The following is a 22,907-nucleotide window of genomic DNA, read 5'->3' as shown; positions in this document are numbered from 1 at the left end:
GAAATCTTTCATCTTTGGCCCATGTGCTTCAAGGAAAGCTCTTGCTGCTATCATGCAGTTGGTTCCATTTCCTTCCCTCTGCATGGCATGCAACTTAAAATCAGTTTAATTTATGCCACTTGCTAATAGAGATTTATTTACAGTTTTAAATTATCTGTATCACTATGATATTTCAAGAGTGTCAAAAATTGGAGAGTTGTCAGTCCCCTTTTTAATGTTCTTTCCAACTTATCTCCACTTGAAAATGAAAAAGAAAAGATTATTCAAACATCAAGGTTCTACTATAAGAAACTTTAATAAAGCCTAAAATTCCATGTAGATGATATATAAATTTTTATAAAGAAAATGGCAAAATAATAAATAACTCATACCAACTAGCACATAATGTAAACAATCTTCATTTTCATTCAGAATTCAGATACTGTCAAGAAGCAGCTTAAGATGGTAGGGAAAACAGAAAACTAGGAGTTAGAAGATCTGGTCTTGAGGGCAGGTGGGTGGCTCAGTGGATTGAGAGTCAAGCCCAGAGATGGAAGGTCCTGGGATCAAACCTGGCCTCAGACACTTCCTAGCCATGTGACCCTGGACAAGTCACTTAGCCTCTGTTGCCTAGCCCTTAACCACTCTTCTGCCTTAGAACCAATACACAATAATGATTCTAAGATGGATGGTAAGGGCTTAAAAAAAAATCTGGATCTTTTTAGTTCAGCTACTTCCTAGAAATGTGATCTTTGGCAACCTATTCTCAAACTCAATTTCTTCACCAGGAAAATGAAGATCAGATTATATTCAAAAAGATATATTACAGAAAAGAACTACATTCTAAAAGAGGAAGAAATAGTATATTCACTGTCTATCTCACAGGGTTCTTCTGAGGCTAAAGTAATAATGTACTGTAAACTATAATGTGACCTACAAATGAGGTACAAGATTCAATAATATTGCACCTAGAATAAATGATAGTAACACGCATATAGCTTATACAATAATTATAAAATTTAAAGAGTTGGAAAAAGAATGAGAAAATTAGTAGTTTCTCATTGTTAGATGATTTACAGAAATAAATACTATATGTGAAAACTAAATTAATCCATAAAAGACTACTTAATGATACAAGTAAATGCAACTATATTTTCAAAATACAGACTCTGAACATGACTACAAAACACCTGGAATACAGTGTTTAATAAATGCACAGACTGACTTTCAAGGTAACTAGAGGGAATCAAAATTAATTTAAGGAAAAAGAACTAAGAAATATTACTACTAACAAAAAAAGGCATTCCAAGAAAGAATCAAGAATTAACAACACATAGGGGGCAGCTGGGTAGCTCATTGGATTGAGAACCAGCCCTAGAGATGGGACGTCCTAGGCTCAAATCTGGCCTCGGACACTTCCCAGCTGTGTGACCCTGGACAAGTCACTTGACCCCCCATTGCCTAGCCCTTACCACACTTCTGCCTTGGAGCCAATACACTGTACTGACTCCAAGACAGAAGGTAAGGGTTTAAAAAAAAAAAAAGAATTAACAACACAGGGAGTCAAATTGGTGGTGTGGAGGCAACGAAAATTCAGACCTCTGAAAATCCTTCCTCACTAATTAAAAACAAAATGCTCCTAGGGAACTGAAAACCAAAACTAACAGTAGGGCAGAGCTAAGGAACCCACCTGATGGACTCAACTTAAAAGGTATGTCCCCAAAAAGCTTTAATTCGAGAACACTGGGTTTTAAGGGGAAGGAAGAAGGAAGGTCCCAGGACCCCTTCCCCACCTACAGTACTGAGCCTCCAGCAGTGGAGAATCTATTGGCAAGCAAGGGCCCTAATCTAGAGGGAGTACCTTGTGGGAAAAGCTGTGCCATGCTGAGGGCTTTGAACACAGGTGGCAGGGAGACAGCTGGAGGAGAACCTCAAAGAAGGCAGCCCAAGCTCAGCTGAGACACTCCATATTACACCCTCCCCCTTCCTGAGGTTTTGGTCTCAGGGACATCCAGTTCTGCAAGTTCAACTCCACAGGGATCTTATCAAGCCTTCAGAGGGCACAGAAGTTCAAGCTCCAACATCCCAACCCAAAGACTGCTCTGAGAAATTTGCTGACTAAGCCCCAAGGGTGAAGGCTGACAGAAAAGCCCAAACCCACAGATCCAGCACATAATGAGAGGAGCAAGACTACAAGAAACTACAGGGGAAAAGAAGGGGCAAATATGAGCAAACAACAGAAAAAGAAAAAAGAAATTAAAATCAACAGCTTCTATCCAGGTAATTGCTTGTGGGTAGGACAAGCTAACATAATAAAAATGACAATCTTACCCAAATTAATTTACTTATTTAATGCCATACCCATTGAACTACCAAAAAACTTTTTTACTGATTTAGAAAAAACCATAACAAAGTTCATTTGGAAGAACAAGAGATCAAGGATATCCAGGGAAATCATGGAAAAAAAAATATGAAGGAAGGAGGCCTTGCAGTCCCAGATCTCAAACTATACTATAAAGCAGTGGTCATCAAAACAATTTGGTGCTGGCTAAAACACAGATCCATTATTTGGTAAAAAACTGCTGGGGAAATTGGAAGACACTATGGGAGAGATTAGGTTTGTATCAACATCTAACAGCCTACACCAAGATAAACTCAGAATGGGGGAATGACTTGAGTGTAAAGAAGGAAACTATACATAAATTAGGTGAACACAGAATAGTATACATGTCAGTATACATGGGAAAGGAAAAATTTTAAAACCAAGTAGGAGTTAGAAAAAAAGCACAAAATATAAACTAAATAATTTTGATTACATTAAATTAAAAAGGTTTTGTACAAACAAAACCAATGCAACTAAAATTAAAAGGGAAGTAACAAATTGGGCAAAAAAATCTTCATAACAAAAACCTCTGACAAAAGTCTACTCAAATTTATAGAGCTAAATCAATTGTACAAAAAAATCAAGCTATTCTCCAATTGATAAATGGGCAAGGAACAAGAATAGGCAATTTTTAGATAAAGAAATCAAAACTATTAATAAGCACATGAAAAAGTGTGCTTTTTCTAAATCTCTTCTAATCAGAGATGCAAATCAAAACAACTCTGAGGTATCACCTCACACCTAGAAGACTGGCTAACATAACAGCAAAGGAAAGTAATGAATGCTGGAGGGGATAATGGCAAAGATGGGAAATTAATGCACTGCTGGTAGAGTTGTGAATTGATACAACCTTTCTGGAGGGTAATTTGGAACTATGCCCAAAGGACGATAAAAGACTGCCTGCCCTTTGATCCAGCCATAACACTGCTGGGTTTATACCCCAGAGATAATAAGGAAAAAGACCTGTACAAGAATATTCATAGCTGCAATCTTTGTGGTGGCAAAAAAATGGAAAATGAGAAGGTGCCCTTCAATTGGGGAATGACTGAACAAATTATGGTATATGTTGGTGATCAAATACTACTGTGCTCAAAGGAATAATAAAGTGGAGGAATTCCACGTGAACTGGAATGACCTCCAGGAATTGATGCAGACTGAGAGGAGCAGAAACAGGAGAACATTATACAAAGAGACTGATACACTGTGGTACAATCAAATGCAATAGACTTCTCCATTAATGGCAATGCAGTGATCCTACAATTCAGAGGGATCTACAAGAAAGAACATTATCCGCATCCAGAGGAAAAACTGTGGGAGCAGAAACACTGAAGAAAAACAACTGCTAGATCACATAGCTCGAGAGGGACTCTAAATGATCATCCTAGTGCAAACATCAACAACATGGAAACAGGTTCTGATTAAGGACACATATAAAACCTAGTAGAGTTGCATGTTGGCTACAGGAAGGGGTGGGGGGAGGGGAGGGAGGGAAAGAATATGATTCTTGTAACCAAGGAATAATGTTCTAAATTGACTAAATAAAATTTTCAAAATTAAAAAAAAAAAGAATTAACAACATACATATCTACCTTCCTGTATATTTAAAATGTTCATGAGAATAATCTAAAAAGGTATCAAGACCATCCTCCATAATGGAATATTAGAAAAGGATAGGTAAAGCTTTTAAAAATGAGATTCCCAGGGCAGCTATGGGGTTCAGAGTATTAAGAGATAGGCCTAGAGATGGGAGGTTCTGAATTTAAATTTGGCCTCACTTCATATCATTGTGACCCTGGTGTAATAAGATGATATTTTGATGATACAAGTCACTTAACTTCTACTGTCTATCCCTTACCATTCTTCTGCCTTAGAATCAGTATTTATTCTAAGATGAAAAGTAAGAGTTTGGGATTTTCTTATGTTTTTAGTGATATTCCCAATATTTTAAGTTGAATGGACAAAGATGAAGCATTTTGGCAACCATTTTTAAAAACCGGATGCCCTGATCTCTTCACCCAGATTTTTTACTTCAAATAACCTTTGATCTGTCTCCTTTTGGAAAAGATTCATGTGTCTGATATTCATACATCAAAATGAAAGTTTGCATATGAGATTAAAACTGGACAAATAAAGGAGAAAAATGTTTTCATGGATTTTCTACATCATTAAAAATGGGATAAAAAATATTTTTCTAGGTATCATGTAGTAATTAGAATGCTAGATTTGGAGTCGGGATGAACTGGAATCAAAGCTACCTTTTAAACACTCAAATGGTGTGTGATCAAGAGCAGATCACTGAAGAGGTGTGAACCTTCATTCCCTTCTTTATAAAGTGAAAACAATAATACTTATCTCAGAGGGTTGTTGTGAGTAAGTAATAAGACACTGTTTGTTAAAGGGTATTTAAATTTTTTTTAACATTTTTAAATACTATTCAATACTACCGTGCTATAAGAAATGATGAACCAGATGACTTCTTTCAGAACAGAAAAGTCTACATGAACTGATGCAGAATTAAGCAGAACCAGAAGAACATTGTACATAGCAACTGAAACATTGTGGGACAATCAAATGTAATAGGCTTTGTTACTCATGGCAATGTAATGATCTAGGACAATCCTAAATGACGTATGAGTGAATGCTATCCACATGTAGAGAACTATTGGAAAAGAAAAGCAGAAGAAAACAAATGATTTATCACTTGTTTATATGGGTATATGATTTGGGGTTTGGGTTTTAAAAGATTACTCTATTACAAAAATGAATAATAAGGAAATAGGATTTGAGGAGAGGAGAGAAAAGGGGAGGGAGACTATCATGAATCATGAGTCAATGATTCCCATTCCAGTTGGTGAATTTAAGCTTCTTTCCACAGACAGGGTGGAAAAGAAGCCCCTTTCCCCACTGGGCAGCTGATTGTCTCCTAGGCTCCACCAGGTTCTTTGCCTTGGCTGGGAGGGACCTAGCCCTCTTTTAACCACCTCAGCTTAACTCCTACCCCTCCTTGCTTTACCAAATTTGCCTTACTTCCATCTCTTAGTCTCTGCCCAATTTTGTAGTTATACCCTCCATTTTGGTTACTGGCAGTCCCTAACCACACCCCTTACCTTGAAAACCACCCCTAACTACACCCCTAACCCCTCCCAGTTGTAGTGCTGCCTTATGGCCACTGGATGTCAATATTGAGCACTGATTTTTTTTCTTTTTTTCCCCTTTCTCTTTTTTTTTCCTTTTTCCTGCTTAGCTACAGTGGTTGTTTTCTGCCACTAGATGGCAGCAATAAATAATTTAAATTTTCCCCCTTTTTTTAAATAAAATCATAAAAAATAAAATAAATAAGCTAAATACTCTCACCTTCTACCCCAACCCCTTATAATAATAATTTAAAAAATAAATCAATAAAAATACACATTATTTTTTCCTCTTTTGATCAAAATGCTAAGGAGCATAAATGCTACCATGCATGAAAGCCTTTTGCATTTTATCTGCTTAGAAGCATGTAAAATTCCAAATTCCCTCCTCCGCCTTGTACTACTAGGAAATTTTATTTTTCTGATCTTCGTTCTTAAGACAAAAGATGCTTCTATATGAGAGATTAAAAAAAGAAATGCAGGCCAACAGGAAAATTCAATCAAAATATTTCAAACACTTACATGACCTAATGAAAAATACTGATCCCATCCAAAACAAGTCTGAATTTTGCGAGCCTGTTCCTGAACCACAAATAGAGGACATTCTTTTTTCTCCAGATATGGAGATGAGACACCCCTCTTGTATACATCAGGTATACATATCTTCTCTCTCAAAATCTGCAATATCTTTCTCATGCTCTGCAACTCCTGGCTGATCTTACCTCCCCGATCCTTCTTCTAACCCCCCATCCTCTCCTGCCCTTTCTCTCACCCCACGACCAGCCCCAACTCCAAAGAAATTTCGTTCTGCTACCATACCTATTCCTACCCATGTTGCCTCAGCATCCCCACAGTCAAATTCTAAGGAATCACAGACATCAGATGACTGCTATGAAGGTCTTTACCCCTTAAGGGAAGTGCCGAAATGGGATGTAATGGGGATGTAGTGACCCTAAGACACCATATTGCTTTTATTCCCCAAGAAATCAGAGAACTGAAATATAATGTACCTTCCTTTGAATGAGAACCTTTGGTTGTGACCAAGAAGATGGCTGATATTTTTTATAAATATGACCCATCCTATAAGGATGTTGAGAATTTGCTCGATACTTTTCTAACAGAATGCGAGAAAAATAAAATCATCTCTCATATTAACAAGCTATCCTGTTTGCCCCTGCTCTAGGCATACCAAATTATGCCCTTATATTTCCATGAACAAAAAGGGGTAGCTTCAGGTGTTCTAAATCAACTTTTGGGACCTGCTCAAAGCTCAGTAGGCTATTATTCAGCCCAGCTTGACCCAGCAGCAGCTGGAGTACCACCATGCCTTAGAGGAGTAGCTGCCATAGCTTTACTGGTAACCAAATCTGCCCATCTGGTATTGGGATAGTCTCTGACCATAATGTACCCACCCAAGATCAAGCCATTGTTATTAAGACATAGGACACAGGCATTTACGGACCAAAGGATTACTAGGTATGAGATAACCCTATTAAATAATGAACATATCACACTAAAACGCTGTGGAGTTCTTAATCCTGCAACCTTGCTCCCTGATTTAACAATTTCCAGAGAACCTTTACACAATTGTACATCTTTAGTGTCCACTGTTGATAAACTTCTTAATCATTTATTGGACACCCCTTTAGATTATTCAGATTTAATATTATTTACAGATGGTTCTTCTTTTATGAGGAATGTGTGCTATACAGGAGCTGTGGTAGTTACTGAATTTGAAACTCTGTGGTCAGCTTAATTGCCCTCAAATGTAAGCACACAGGGTCCAGAACTCACAGCTTTGAAACAAGCCTGTATCACTGCAAAGGATAAAAGAGTCACAATTTACACAGACTCCCACTATGCCTTTGACATGTGTCACACCATTGGTATGCTATGGCTTCAGAGGGGATTCTTAACATGAGCTGGAAAATGTATTGCCCATGCAAACCTTATTACTGAACTTCTTTCTGCCATCCAGCTCCCCCAAGCTATAGCTGTCATGGCACTGACTCTGTCTCCAGGGGAAATAACCAAGTAGGTATCACAGCAAAACTAACAGCCTTAGAAGGCCCTAAATTAATTATGCCACTAACAATTACTGATGATTTTGGATCTATCCTTTTCTTATAATGACAAGGAAGTAGGAAAATGGAAGCAGAAATTTAAAACAAAACAGATAAATGGAGTATGGGTATCATCAGATGGCAAATCCTTACTCCCTAGAGCTTTTTATAACCAGATTTGTCATTCTATTCATAAACATGGTCATTTTGGCACCCAAGGCATTGTAGACTCTTTTAAAAGAATATGGATAGCTCCTGGAATAACTACAATTGCCTCCAAAGTATGTACAGCTCATCCTACCTGACAGGCCTTTAATCAATGCGCCTTTCGAGGAAAAGCCTTTGGTGGACTTCCTCTTGTTTACACACCATTTGAGCACCTACAAATTGACTTTATCTCTATTGCCAAAAGCTGGACAGTATAAATTTTGTCTAGTCATAATCAATCAACTGACCAGGTGGCCTGAAGCATTTCCTACTGCTCATGCCACAAAGGCTTTTGTTGCTAAAATCCTTTTGAGGGGACAGCTGGGTAGCTCAGTGGATTGAGAACCAGCCCTAGAGATGGGACGTCCTAGGTTCAAATCTGGCCTCAGACACTTCCCAGCTGTGTGACCCTGGGCAAGTCACTTAACCCCCATTGCCTAGCCCTTACCACTCTTCTGCCTTGGAGTCAATATTGACTCCAAGACGGAAGGTAATGGTTTTAAATAAATAAATGGATAAATAAATAGATGAAGTCCTTTTGAAAGAAATTATTCCTCATTTTGACCTGCCAGCACATATTGATTCAGATAAAGGAACTCGTTTTACCGATTCGGTGTTATCTCAAATTTATTCATGTCTTGGGATAATTCCTAAATTTCATATGCTATATCATCCCTAGAGCTCCAGCCAAGTTGAACAAATGAATAAAGAACTTAAAACTATGATTGACAAATTATGCAGAGGCTCATTTAAAGTGGCCTGAAATTCTACCTTTGGCCCTATTTTATCTCAGAAGCAGACCCAGAGGTGATTTACACATCTCACCATTTGAGATGCTATTTGGACATCCACCTATTCAGGCACAACCATTTGCCCCTGCCTATACTTTCACTGTTATGAGGGGATACAACCACTGCTACATATATCGGAAAATTACAAACAAAATTGAAAGAACTCCATGATTCTGGAGCTGCTGTTTAAGCAGGCCCCATTAATTTCTCGCTTCATGATTTAAACCCAGGTGATAGTGTGTACATAAAGAATTTCAAATGTACTGGGTCAACTGACGGACCATTCCAGATCCTATTAACTACACCAACAGCCATAAAAATTGAGATGGACTCATGGATTCATTACTGCCATATAAAATGAGTACCTTCTGTTGATGGTGAATAATTGCTTGCATTGATTGTATTTGAATATTGATTGTGATTGGACTTCTTTATTGCTGGATTTGTACTATTTTGTTGCAATTTATTTGATTGATCCTTGTATTTGCACAATTTGCCTTGTAGGGCAACATATGTACTACACTAATATAGATGAAAATCTGTATTAGTGACCTAAATCAACCCGATGTGCCTTTTGTAACATTTTGTGCCTTTACTAATTTTTTTGTATTTTCTTGAATGTATTATTGCTTTGTCTATCTCATTTGCACTCACACCGTTTTATCTGCCTTATTTGCACTCACACTGTGGATCACGGTAAGTCAGAGGAAATGAATCTTATTTTTTGAAAACTAGTCCCTATATTTTACCTCTATAATTATGAAATATACACAATTTTAACATTTTATTTTCTTCCTACATGTCATACAGATTCTGATTTTTTCCTTCTTTTCTCATTTTTTTGCCTTTGAAACACATCACTAGTATTGAAAAAAATTTTTTACTATTTTTACTTTTTGCAATAGCATAACCTAAGATGTCCGTTTACCTATCATATGAAGAAAACATACCCAAAAGTGGATGATGAATCAGAACTCATTGACTAGTCCTAAACAAAACTATAGTTATAATTGGTCCATGTAAAGTGGAAAGAAGGCACAGGAAGTGATGAAAGAAATGGACTTTAAAAGTGAAAAAGGTGCGGGCTGCATGCGGGCAGGGGCCAGCCGGCGGGTTGGCTGGGGGCCACTCCTCCAGCGGCACCCTCTCCAAACTTTGTGGAGGCCCCAGCCAGTGATGTATGGATGCTATACTGCACTGTGGGTGTTGGGAGCAGGGACGGCCATATTTGCCGCTGGAGTCAGCGGAGCCGTAAAGAAAAAGTGGGCTGGGGAGCCCGGGCGCTGCAGCAGCGCTCCTGTGGCCCCGTGCTCCCTCCGACTCCATCGCGGGACCTGCAGCTGCGGCTCCGCTTGCCTCCCCAGGCATGTTTTACAAGCCCAACTTGAACGCCCACATGCCGGGGCGTGTCCCTCGCAACGGCGGGCGGGAGCGTCCACTCTCCTTCCACTAGCATGGCAGCATCCACCCAGTACTGGCAGCTGATCAATGACTACAGACCCCCGTCTCTAGGCTATACCCAGGGTACAGGGAGCAGCCAGGTACCCCAAAGCAAATATGCAGAACTTCTAGCTATCATCGAAGAACTAGGGAAAGAGACCCACATATGCAGGAAGCAAAAGCACCATGGAGAGGCTGAAATGAGGCATCATTCATGCTCGAGGATTAGTCTGGGAATGCCTGGCAGACTGAATGGAATACAAGATCCTAGCCTCCCACTTCATTTCCAAAGTTTTCCATTTCTTTGTGAAGAAGAAAGAGTAACACTTATTCCTCTGGTGAGTTTCAAAACATTCATCTGAATCCCATATTTTTAATGTTCTAAAAGCTTAGGTTCTTTCCCTTTTTCTTCCTCCCGTCCCCACCCCCACTGTCTAAGAATAGAAGAAAAGACAACTTTGCAGTCAAGATTTACATTATAAGTAGTTAGGAACAACCTAGGTTACCTTTTTTTTTTTTAAGCATTGAGTTCCAGAAAAATGCATGTAGACAATTCTGCTTATGTTCTTGCAAACTATACTTACTGCCCTGCTAACTTGCTCAAATCTTTGATTTTCTTCCTTTGAGTACACTTAAAACATCACACAAATTGTCATTCTTTGCACCTTTTCCAGAATCTCCAATAACTCTTAAGGATTTTTTCATGAGTCAATGCCAAATGCTTGTTCTTCCTGACAGTTTGGTATCTCCTGGTTAGGGCTACTACCCTGCTTTAAAAAAGAACTTTTTGGTTTTTGGTATGTGAGCATTTGCAAGATTGTTTGTGCTTTGAATTTAAATGCATGAGTTATAAATACAGAGAACTGATCCGCCTACTGAAAAATTAAGAACCCAGATAGTTACTTTTCAAAGACTGTAGATTTCGGGTCTTGAGTTTGCCATAGAATGACTAAAAAATCTGGATAAATGACTAAAACTGTTATGTGCATCTTTGTATTTATTACTTGATGTAATAAAGCTTATTTTCATTAACAATTTGTATTAAAAAAAAAAGTGAAAAAGAACTTCCTGTGAGAAAGGTCTTGCACCTTCAACTTGACACTAGAGGAGCACTGGCTGAAGACCTTGGACTATTTCCTATTTTCGATTAGAACTACCATGTGGGTGAGTGAAAAAGGCTGACTCCTTTCCCGGCCTTGTCCTGGAGATACTAGCCTCCGGAGAGGCCCCTCATCTTGGAGGAGGCCTCCTGGCTAAAATTCTTGTTTTAATTTACCTCTGGGCCCCCTTTGCTGGGGCCTCTTAAGCCCTGCCAGGTTCTGACAACCTCAGTAAATATATACTCTCTCTGATTTTCTTACTACTTTCTCTTTTTGTAAATAAATTACCATAAAAAATCATTTGGAATTGAGTAAAATAATTCCTGGAAACCACTCTTAAGAATTTAGTCCAACATGAAAAAGTGTTCTAAATCTCTTATAATCAGAGAGATGCAAATCAAAACAACTCTGAGGTATCACCTCACACCTAGCAGATTGGCTAACATGACAGCAAAGGAAAGTAATGAATGCTGGAGGGGATGTGGCAAAGTTGGGACATTAATGCATTGCTGGTGGAGTTGTGAATTGTTACAACCTTTCTGGAGGGTAATTTGGAACTATGCCCAAAGGGTGATAAAAGACTGTCTGCCCTTTGATCCAGCCATAGCACTGCTGGGTTTGTACCCCAAAGAGATAATAAGGAAAAAGACTTGTACAAGAATATTCATAGCTGCGCTCTTTGTGGTAGCAAAAAATTAGAAAATGAGGGGATGCCCTTCAGTTGGGGAATGGTTAAACAAATTGTGGTATATGTTAGTGATGGAATACTATTGCGCTCAAAGGAATACTAAAGTGGAGGAATTCCATGGGGATTGGAACAACCTCCAGGAATTGATGCAGAGTGAGAGGAGCAGAACCAGGAAAACATTGTACACAGAGATTGATACACTGTGGTACAATCGAATGTAATGGACTTCTCCATTAATGGTAATGCAGTGATCCTAAACAACTAGAAGGAATCTACAAGAAAAACCACTATCCACGTACAGAGAAAACACTATGGGAGTAAAAACACTGAAGGAAAACAATTGCTTGAATACATGAATCGAAGGGACATGGTTGGGGATGTAGACTAAATGAACATCCTAGTGCAAACATCAACAACATGGAAATAGGTTCTGATCAAGGATACAAGCAATACCCAATGAAATTGTGTGTGGGCTATGGGAAGGGTGGGTGGAGGGGAGGGAGGGAAATAATGTGATTATTGTAACCAAGGAATAATGTTCTAAATTGACTAAATAAACTAATTAAAAAAAAAAAAAGAATTTAGTCCAACCCTTTAATTTTAACCCCTTACACTCTGACCCTTACACTGTGCATCACTATAATATACCTAAGAGTGACTACTCTCAACACTCATATTTAGATAGATCAAATAGTAAAACTTACCAGTTGCTAAAATATACTGTCCATCTTTTGACACTTTAACAGTGGTGCTAACTGTGGGCATTTCAAAATCTTGGATAAGTTCAATTCTCCTCCGAACATCTGGAGAGACAGAATAAACAAAAAAAAGAAAAAAAATTTAATGAATAGTGCATGAAATTCACCAGGCACTTACTTATTCTATAGAAAAAAGAAGAGGTCCAGGTCCCACATACAAAATGTTCACATCAAAAACTACCAAAACTAACCACAAATTGCTTCATATAGTAAATAAGGATGACTACTGGGGTTTTTTAACCTTGTGTTTTGTGATTCTTCACTTTTTAGTTTCCCATCTCAGAGGTGACAAATATTAACTCTAAAAAATATCTCTACAAAGAAAATATCCATAGAATTAAATAATGTTGTGATAGAGAAATGATCCCATGGGTGACAGACTGATCAGAGATTTCTCTCCTGAGTCATACAAATCCCTCATTGATCCTAATCACCATTTCCCCCCAAAGACACCAAGAGTTGTGGCAAAACCTGAGAAGAAAAAGAACAGCATCTGAATATTTCACACAGCTACTGTGATACCCTGAGTCTGGATACTGGCTCTGCTGTGCTAAGACCAGAGGTCACCAGACCCTGAGCTTCTTAGAGACCAGGCTGACAAGCCTGGGTCTCTCAACTTTGGGGGGAGGGAGAAAGATATTTTTAGACATATAGGGACTTTCCTTACCCTCGTTCCTATAACCTCCAACCTACAGACATCTTATTTATATTATCCCTAACCATCAGTTTGTTAGAATAAAGTGTCAGTTATCTTAAATTGACTTCCTTGTCATATTGAAGGGGGAGAGAGCTAATTTCTCTCTTTCCCTGAGGGAAAAGGTTCACTCATTAATCAATAATTAGAGGGGAGTAAGGCAGGGTTAGTGGAGAAGCATAGTTGAAGAAGACTGAAGGGGAAGTCCATCTCACCCTCCTTCTCCTTTCTGGGATCATCTACTTTTTCTCCATTATACACAAACCATCCCTCTAATACAATTTGAAGAAAGAAAAGAACAATAAATGTTAAACTACTACCAACTAGATTGAAACTTCTTACAATTTAACCAAAATTTCCTCCCATATAACCATCTGGATCCTCTTTATTTTCAATATAAGGAATGAAATAGAAAATTATTTGTTTATTTCTATAGAACTTGCAACTCAGGTAAGAAAAAAGTCATCACTACCCTTTGGTCATGTCAGTACTACCAATTTAACTCAGATAAGCCCAGGCTAAAACCTTAGAGAAAAAAAGAAAAGTAAACCTACTAAAGATAGTAACATGCTAATTCTTATATTTATTTGCATTAATTTTTTCCCTAATTCGTGTATTACTATTGTGTTCTTTACTTGTGTATTACTATGTGTTCAGGATGTTATCAAAATCAGGAAGATGTTATTAGTTGTGGGACAATGGGAAAAGTATATGTCACCACTAAGGTCAATTAGTCAGTGTTTTTATTAAGCCTTTATTAGGTGCCAGGCACTTTGTTAATAAGCACAAAGACAAAAAAAGGCCTTGCTATCAAGGAGCTCACAGTCTATAGAGGGAGACACAAAAATGACAATGGTTTGGAGATCATTTCATAGGTAAGACACCAACATTAAGGAAGACTAGGAAGGTTTCTTGTAAAAGGTGAAATTTTAGTTGAGAATTAAAAGAAGCTAGAAGGCAAAGTGCATTCTATCCATGACAGACAGCCAATGAAAACCCAGAGATAGAATATCTTGTGCAAACTATAAGGAGGCCAGTTTCACTATATCAAAGAGTAATAGAAGGGAAAGTATGAGAAGATTGGAGAGACCGAAAAAGGTCATGTTTTAAGAGTTAAAAAGGATTTTATATATGATGTTGAAGGTAAAAAGAAGTCACTAAAGTTAAATTAATAGGAGGGTGTCATCATAAGACTTACTTTAGAAAAATCACTTTGGTAGCTAAATGGAAGCTGAATTGGAGTAAAAAGAGACTCAAAGGGAGGCCAACCATAGTCCAGGCTTAAGATGATGAGGGCCTGTACCAGAGGGTGGCAGTGTCAAAAGAAAGAAGGGGGCACACATAAAAGATGTCATGAAAGTAGAAACAATAAAGGATTCAAAGTTGACACAGATTAAGAGATTGAGTTAACTAATAGGAAGGTATTGCCTTCAAAAGTAATAAAGAAGGGAGGAGCTGAGTGGCTCCATGGATTGAGAGTCAGGTCTAGAGACGGGAAGTCCTAGGTTCAATTCTGGCCTCAAACACTTCCCAGCTGTGTGACCCTGAGCAAGTCATTAAACCCCCATTGTTTAGCCCTTACCACTCTTCTGCCTTGGGGCCAACACTTGATTCCAAGACAGAAGCTAAGTGTTTTTAAAAAAAAAAAGTAATAAATAAGTTTAGGGTTTGGGAGGGAAGATAAGTTCAGTTTCTGACATGCTGGGTTTTAGATGTCCATCCAGTTTAAAAGTTCCAAAGACATTTGGTAATGTATGGGTACTCAGAAGACAGACACAGACTGGATAAATAGATGAGAGAATCATCAGCATAGACATAATAATTGAACTCATAGAAGCCAATAAAGAGAAAAAGAATAGAAGGAAAAGAAGGTCTAGGACAGAGCTTTAGGGGACATCCTAAGGTTGGAGGCATAACCCAGATAAAGATCCAGCAAAGAAGACTACGAAAGAATTGTCAGTCAGGTAGGAGAACCAAAAGAAAACAGAGCAAATAGAAGAAAAGAGAAGAAAATTCAAGCAAAGAAAAAAGAATCATCAAGAATATCAAAGGTTGCAGAGAGGTCAAGAAGGATAAGGATGAGAAAAGGTCAATATATTTGGCAATTAAGCTGGTAACTTTGGAAAGATCAGTTTCAATTGAATGATGAGATCAGAAGCCAGACTACAGAGAGTTAAGAGAAAAAAGGTGTGAAGAAATGCAGTGAAGGCACATTTTGATTTTTGATAGCTTTGTGAAAGAGAGGCCACAAATGGGAAGAGAGATATGAGGACACATGCATTGCATAAAGGTTGTTTTTTTGTCATGAACAGAGATGTACGTGTGTGTGTGTATGTAAGTCGTAGGGAAGTAGACAGCAGGTAAGAAACTGAAAAATAATGAAGGTGAAATCTACTGGGAGTAAAATACCTACCTATATATACATATATGTGCACGTATGATGCATCTGTATGTGTATGTGTATATATATCTTTGTCCTCTAATAGCAAGAGGAAAAAACAAACTGAACAGTTAGTTCAGAGATGAGTTATGGTGGTCTCTTAAAGATTGGTTGGAATACATTAAAGGAAGGGTTTGCCATTGATAAGGATTTTTAATATGTAATACATTGAAATAATTATCAAAAAGTATATAAATGGATTAACTTTATTGGGGGGTATACCAGCATAAATATGTTATGAATCATAAGTTGTTACTTATTCATAATGACTATTTTATGTCTCCTAAAAAAGGCTTGGGGGAGTTGGGGGAAGTATACTTTAAAGCTTACAAAGCTCTTCAGAAAACAATAACCCTGGGTTATACCCTATAATAGTTAATTAAGAGTTAATTAGGTAAACTGCTTAATTAAGAATAGATTTTTAGTCAGAAGTAAGGTTTCAGCATAAAAAGCTATAAATTTACCTGAGAAGCCTTTAAAGACTCTAAACGAAACTCTAATGCAAATATTAACAACATGGAAATGGGTTCGAATCAAGAACACATGTGACACCCAGTGGAATCACGCGTCGGCTATGGGGGGTGGGGGAGGGAGGAAAAGAAAATGATCTTTGTCTTTAATGAATAATGCTTGGAAATGATCAAATAAAATATTATTTAAAAAAAAAAAGGAAGAAAGAATTCTGCACAGGTCAGAAGGATGGAATTCCCAGAACCCTTAAGGAGAGGGCGATTGGGATTTACCAGTCAGTCTCTCTCTATCACTCTGGCTCTGGGAAGTGGACACTCAGAGAGGAGATGTGTGTGGTTTTCCCCTGTGATCCTTCTGGGAAAAGTTTGGAGACTTCACCTTGGAAGTCAACAGCTTGGAGAAGGAGAAAGTTTTGTTCCTGAGAGTTTTCTGGCAGAGAGAGAAGCTGACAGCAGGTGGAGCTAATCTCCCCCCAGACAGGGGAGTTTTAAGTAAAGATGGCAGCTGCTGAGGACCCCCTCCTCCCTCCCCCCCCCAAGAAAAAAAGAACTTTTATTTTATAAATAGAGGAAAGATTGCTGGAGACGGTTGTTAATATAAGGAAACTATATTACTTAAGATATACTTTAGAATAGCTTAGTAAGTTAGATTTATTTCAATAGTTTTTAAGAAAGGAAATGAGGTTAGCCTTGGTTTCCAAGGAAGAAACATTCACTTGTAGGAAAGAGAATTGGGATTGGGTTATTAGTTAGAACTCTTTAGATTAGATAAATATATATGTATATATATATTTATCTCAAATTCAGTATCACTACTTTCCTTTCCTGTCTTTTTACTTTTAATAGTTTCAATAAATAGGAAAATTTGTTTTAACTAGTCTCTAGCAATTTCCTCAATAGTTAATACAGTTAAGTATTAACTGTCAACAACTAGTAACAACTACTAATACTAATCAATATCAGGGTCTATATTCCCTACAACCCACATTGTCCAGATCAGGAAACTGGCAGATGAGGTAGTCAATGTCTAAGTGTTTTGCCAAGATTACTTAGCTAAAATAAAGTGGAGGAATTCCAAGGAGACTGGAACAACCTCCAGGAAGTGATGCAGAGCGAAAGGAGCAGAACCAGGAAAACATTGTACACAGAGACTGATACACTGTGGTACAATCGAACTTAATGGACTTCCTCCATTAGTGTCAATGCAATGTCCCTGAACAATCTGCAGGGATCTAGGAGAAAAAAACACTATCCACAAGCAGAGGACAAACTGTGGGAGTAAAAACACTGAGGAAAAGCAACTGCTTGACTACAGGGGTTGAGGGGACATGTCTGAGGAGAGACTCTAAATGAACACCCTAATGCAAATACCAACAACATGGAAATGGGTTCTAATCAAGAACACATGTGCTACCCAGTGGAATCACGTGTCAGCTATGGGGGGAGGTGGGGGGAGGAAAAGAAAATGATCTTTGTCTCCAATGAATAATGTTTAGAAATGACCAAATAAAATAATGTTAAAAAAAAAGATTACTTAGGTAATAATAAACTATGAGGCAAAAGTTGAACTCACAACCTCCTAACTCCAGGGCCAGTACTCTAGCCATGGCATTACCTAGGTACTTATAATAGTAATTAAACATGAGAAAATAAGGATGAATTGTAATCTGCACCAGGAAGGAGCTACCCACCCCAACATTAGTATTATAATAGCAGCAACAACAAATTAAAAATACAAAGAATAAAAGAGATCAGAAGGGCCAAAAAAAAGGAAATAAGATATTTAACATTTTTTGTTTTGTTTTAAAACCTTTACCTTCTCTCTTAGAATCAATACTATGTATTGGTTCCAAAGCAGAAGAGGGGGTAAGAGTGAGGTAATGACTTGCTCAGGGTCATACTCTTAGGAAATGTCTGAGGCCAGATACAGAACTTCAATTCAAAAAGTCACCTAGCTGCCCCCTTACATTCTTTTGTTAAGGTTAGTACATTTTAAAATTAATCAGTTTTGAATTTATGATTTTGTTTATAATCATTATTTTTTAAATTTTTGTTTTTGTTCATCATTAATAAGTTAGAGACAACATGAAGTAATAGAGTTGACCTCAAAGCCAATAATATCTGTATTTAAATTATGTTCCTGACATATACTGGCTGTGTGACCCTTGGCTAGTTACTTAACTTCTCAGTGCTCTAAGACTATAAACTGGTAGCAGTAATTTCCTCATTTGGGAGTTCTGTATACCAGTGAAATAATAATCTCTATCTCTAATAAGTGATAATAAAAACATCAAAATGAAGTATTATTATTCTAACATCAAACATGAGATTGAAACTACTTGAATTCTCCACACTCCTATATCAGAAATATTATCATGTTTCTCAATAAATATTTGCTGAATAAGTCAGGCTATTATGTTCTAAATGGAAAACTCACTGAGAAATTTAAACCTGAGGTGAGAAATCTGAAGCACTCAATGACAAAATGAGTACATGAATGGATTTTTTCCTTCTAGCTTTGAAAATACTGCATTCTCAAGCATCAGAAAATAGAAGAAATAAACCTGAATATTTATTAGCAAATATTATTAGAATTTATTAAAATATAATTTGCCTGGTTTTTTATGCTTTAATTTATGAGCTTGGTACTAAGTCCTCTGTACTTTAAACTGTGATACTATGTTTATTTTTTTTTTAATTTTTAACCATTCTCAAAAAGGAGGCAAACAAAAAGTACAAAAATCAATCAAAAGTAAATCTCTGACATATGGCAAAGAAGAATAGTGCAAAAAAATCTAAGGGAAATAATTCACCATATCCTAAAGAATTTATATCTTTAACATTTTCATCTTTTTTTTTACACACCCCAAATCTAATAAGTTTCTAAAAATATCTGTGATTCAATTACTGTATCAAATATGGGTTTAATTAAAAAGAAATATTTCCTCTAGGTTCAGTATGGTACAAATGGCAAATTAATTTTATGAATTTTTATTATACTGGTTTGGAGAAATGAAAAATTAAACTCACCAACATCTTTCTTTTGTAGTGCTCTCTTCTTTCTGTCAGAAAGCCACTGTAAAAAAAAAAATGTATTTTCTTGTAACTATTATGCTATACAAAGATAATAGCTAATTTTTTAAAAGTACATTTTAAACTTCATATAAAACAGAACAACCTCTCTTTTTTGAGGAATTTTTTTTCAAACCTTTACCTTCTGTTCCAAGGCAGAAAAGCAGTTAAAAGGCTGGGTGATTGGAGTTAAATAAGTTGCACAGGGACACACAACTAGGACATATCTAAGGACACATTTAAACCCAGATGTTCCCAACTTCAGAGCTGCCTAGCACTCTACTCATGTAGCCACCTAACTGCCCCAAAGAATTATTTTAAAATTATAACAAAGTAATTAAGATCCACTAAACTTCTTATCAAGGTTGGTGTCAGTGATCATAGGTTAGCAAAACAGAAGATCTGGTAGGACCTACACCAAGCTGAAAAGGTTTTCAGTAGTGTCAATCTAGGTAAATACCAAAAATGTTCATCATCATACAGCTGGCCACAGGTTGATGAATAATTCTCCCCAAACAATTCAGGAAATAATCTAAGATATGGTAATATTATGATCAGCTTTGGTGGAAGGAGTACTTATAATGATAAAAATATCTTGTGATATACTGAAAAAATATGACCATTGGCAATGATTTGGATCACAGATTCAAATCTAGAAGGAATCTCAAAGTACCATTCCATTTTCCACTTGAGGAAACTAAGCCCCAGAAACTTACAAGACTTGCTTAAGATCACACAAACTAGTTAGCATTAGAGACAGGATTTGAACAAAAGATCCTCAGACTCTTTCCATGGTATCATATTACTTTGATGGAGACAAAACTAAACAAAAGGAATTTTAGCAAATTCACAAGTAATCACATGACCATAAAAGTCATTTGTTAACCCAAAAAAATCTTATGTCAAATTCCCTGTTGCTGTTTGAAGCAAGCACAAGAAGTCTATATTCTATGTGACATGAGCCAATAAAGGAAGACACTTTAAGTTCAAGAGAAGAAATAAAATGATACTGAGTTCCCTTTTAACAACAATTTATGGACTTTGTTTTTAGTCAGTACCCTCCTGAACAATTTCCATTCTGCATTACTTAACAGTAAATTTCAATAAAGCAAATTCATTTGTTGCTATTCTCAACAACTGAACAATATTACTACCTTTTTAAGATTTGAGTCTTAATCTGGAACTTTCTTGTTATTACATTGTCAATTTTACAATCTAAAAGTAAAATAAGAGTAATCTTCTTTATTCAGTTTCTATGATTTATCTTCGCAAAACTTAAAAATACAAACCAAATCAAAGTTGAGGTTACTACACCACATTTCTCAATTCTCAAAATGCCCACATGCATCAACAAACTATAAACTTCTCCAAAAGCAACTATTCAGGAATTTCTATACAAAATGACTGCATTCTTGAAGCAAATATGTACAGACGAGTAAGTTCAGAGCAACAGACTAAGAGACCTGAATACTAAGCCACAGCGTGATCTCAAAAATGAGTATTTAATACAGAATTGAAAGTTTGTCATTAAGACTGTAATATCTAGGTACTGTACTGACCAAAGATGGTGAATATAGACCAGGAAGAGAGTACAACTATTTCAAAGAACTATATCCCTGCTATAAAAAGGAGATTCTGCATGTTTACATCTGTTTACATGGATAACCTTATTTGGGATTTATTCAAGAAAACAAGCATTCACTGGAATTAGTGAATATGCTGAAGCTACTATTGAAAAATACCTGAGTAAACAGAATTTTGTGGGCATGGGACTTTTAAGAAAACTTAAAGCATTACTTTATTGAGTAAGATACAGAAAACAACAGGGTTCCCAATTAATTAACACATGTAGTTAAGTCAAAGAACTACTTGACACAAGTAGCATAAATAATAAACCAAAACAGTATCAGATCCAACTTGTAATGATATACCAGTGACCAACAGACTTCACTGGGCAGCCTGACCTAACACAAGCATAATCAATAATAAACCAAAGTATTATCAAATCCAATCTGTAATGATACATCAGTGAATAAAACTGCTCTGAACAGTCTATATATGAGTTGGATTATCTCTTCAGTCTTTTAAGCAAAGAGGCAGACTAGTAAATACATAACTCATACAGGTAACAATCACCTAGACTAACTAGAATCGTGAAATTTCATATGCGAAAAAGATCTAAAAGGGCATCTAGTGCTCTTTTGACTTAAATGACTTATATGGTCTCTTTCCCTTTACTTTCCCATACTCTCATTAATGAATAAATGAACATCATTGAGGTCAGCCAAAACAAAAGCATACATTAAAAAAGTAAGAGAACTATTATTACTCACAATGAAATGAGCTTTACATCAATTCATATACTCATCCTTTCTGATATCTCATTCCACCTGTAGAGAACGTTTATTATAATACATTTATCTCTATCTTCCCTTCTCCACATGATACTTTGGGAAAGTCACTTAACTATTCTGAGCCTCAACTTCATCTCTAAAATGTGGGAATGATTTCTAAGATCCCTTCCAGCACTCTGTCCCTGGCAGAGTACATACGAGCTCCCCGGCCTATGTGAGAAACCGTCTCTTCCTTTTTCCAGTGACATCTCAAAGATGCTGGGTTTACGGAGCCTATAGGAGCCTGAACGTCCCCGAGAAAATGAGCACGAGATACGGGGGTTGGAAAAGCTGGAGTGAGAAAAGGACCCGGAGTACCCAGGGATTTCCAGGAATCCTGCAAAGAAAGCACGAGACTTACCTCAGGGAGGGATTTGCCGCAGCTCAGGCTGTAAATCTTTACCTCGTTGAGGTTAGAGACCTGCATGATATCTCTTAGGTATTTGCAGTTCCTGCATGCAAGTCTGAAACTTTAACCCACGAGCTACGACGGCAGGCGCGTTCCTATGACGTACTTCCTGGCTCAGAGAGGGGAGAGCGGAAGTAGAAAACGGTTACTATAGGAATAGAGAAAGCTAAGAGAAACATCCTTGCCCACCCAACCCTTCGCGTTTGCTAGAACGCGCATGCGCAATCTTTCGCTCCAGCACTAGTCAGAGCGGAAGTTGTTCCTTAGTTGGCAACAGTTTGACCCTTCAGCACCGAAAATTCCTCCTGTGCTTCTCCTTACTAGGTCCCAGGCGGCCCGACCCGGCGGAGACCCAGTGGCCGCTCCTAGGGTAGGGATGTTTGACCCCCCCCCCAAAAAAAAAGGCGAGGGGAGAAAGAAAGAGAGAGGCAAACATTCACTTTTTTTTGTAAAACTAGCAGTTTGGATTATTAACACAGTACTTGGTACATAGTAGGCACCATACAAATATCATCTCCAAGAGCTCCAGCATTCTTTTCAGCTCAGCTCTGACTTCCCCAGACGTTTTAACAAAATAAGAAACAGTCCCTTTTCCTGCCCTCCAGAAGTTTATATTCTTGTTTCCCCCAGAAGTTATTTTGTTAAAGCTTTTTTTCCCCCTACCATTTTCTCCAACCTCCCTATTGAAAAAAGAAAGAGAAGTAAAACCCTTGTAACAAATGCATAGATAAAACAAATTCCCATGTTGACTCTTAATATTTCCTAAAATATGTCTCATTCTGCAACATCAGACCTCACCTCTCTATCAGGGTATACTTATAATAGGTGCTCTGAAATGTAGTTATTGCATTGATCAGGGTTCTGAAGTTTGAAGTTGTTTGTCTTTACA

The 22,907-nt window shown here is 37.3% G+C and overlaps 1 protein-coding gene and 1 pseudogene across 2 annotated transcripts in view; one reads left to right on the top strand and one right to left on the bottom strand.

The window, feature by feature from the left end:
- NOL10 (nucleolar protein 10) overlaps positions 1-22,127 on the bottom strand; it is a 139,339-nt gene extending 117,212 nt beyond the window's left edge. Inside the window, exons 1-3 of one of the 2 annotated variants that reach the window (XM_001371846.4) lie at positions 21,971-22,127; positions 19,175-19,220; positions 12,487-12,585 (exon numbers count right to left, since the gene is read on the bottom strand). In XM_001371846.4, the coding sequence (XP_001371883.1) occupies positions 12,487-12,585; positions 19,175-19,220; positions 21,971-22,036 (211 nt within the window). In that variant the 5' untranslated portion in view covers positions 22,037-22,127. Of the gene's footprint in view, positions 1-12,486; positions 12,586-19,174; positions 19,221-21,549; positions 21,816-21,970 lie in introns of those variants that run through there. The other variant, XM_016428129.2, reaches the window with a different exon arrangement.
- On the top strand, positions 9,921-11,041 carry LOC103102371 (cyclin-dependent kinase 2-associated protein 1-like; annotated as a pseudogene).
- Positions 22,128-22,907: the final 780 nt, after the last annotated feature.

The sequence above is a fragment of the Monodelphis domestica genome, chromosome 1, assembly GCF_027887165.1.
Source record: "Monodelphis domestica isolate mMonDom1 chromosome 1, mMonDom1.pri, whole genome shotgun sequence".
In the NCBI taxonomy this organism is placed as follows: Eukaryota; Metazoa; Chordata; class Mammalia; order Didelphimorphia; family Didelphidae; genus Monodelphis; species Monodelphis domestica.
Note: the sequence above shows the minus strand (reverse complement) of the source record. Positions and strands in the feature narration are given on the sequence as shown.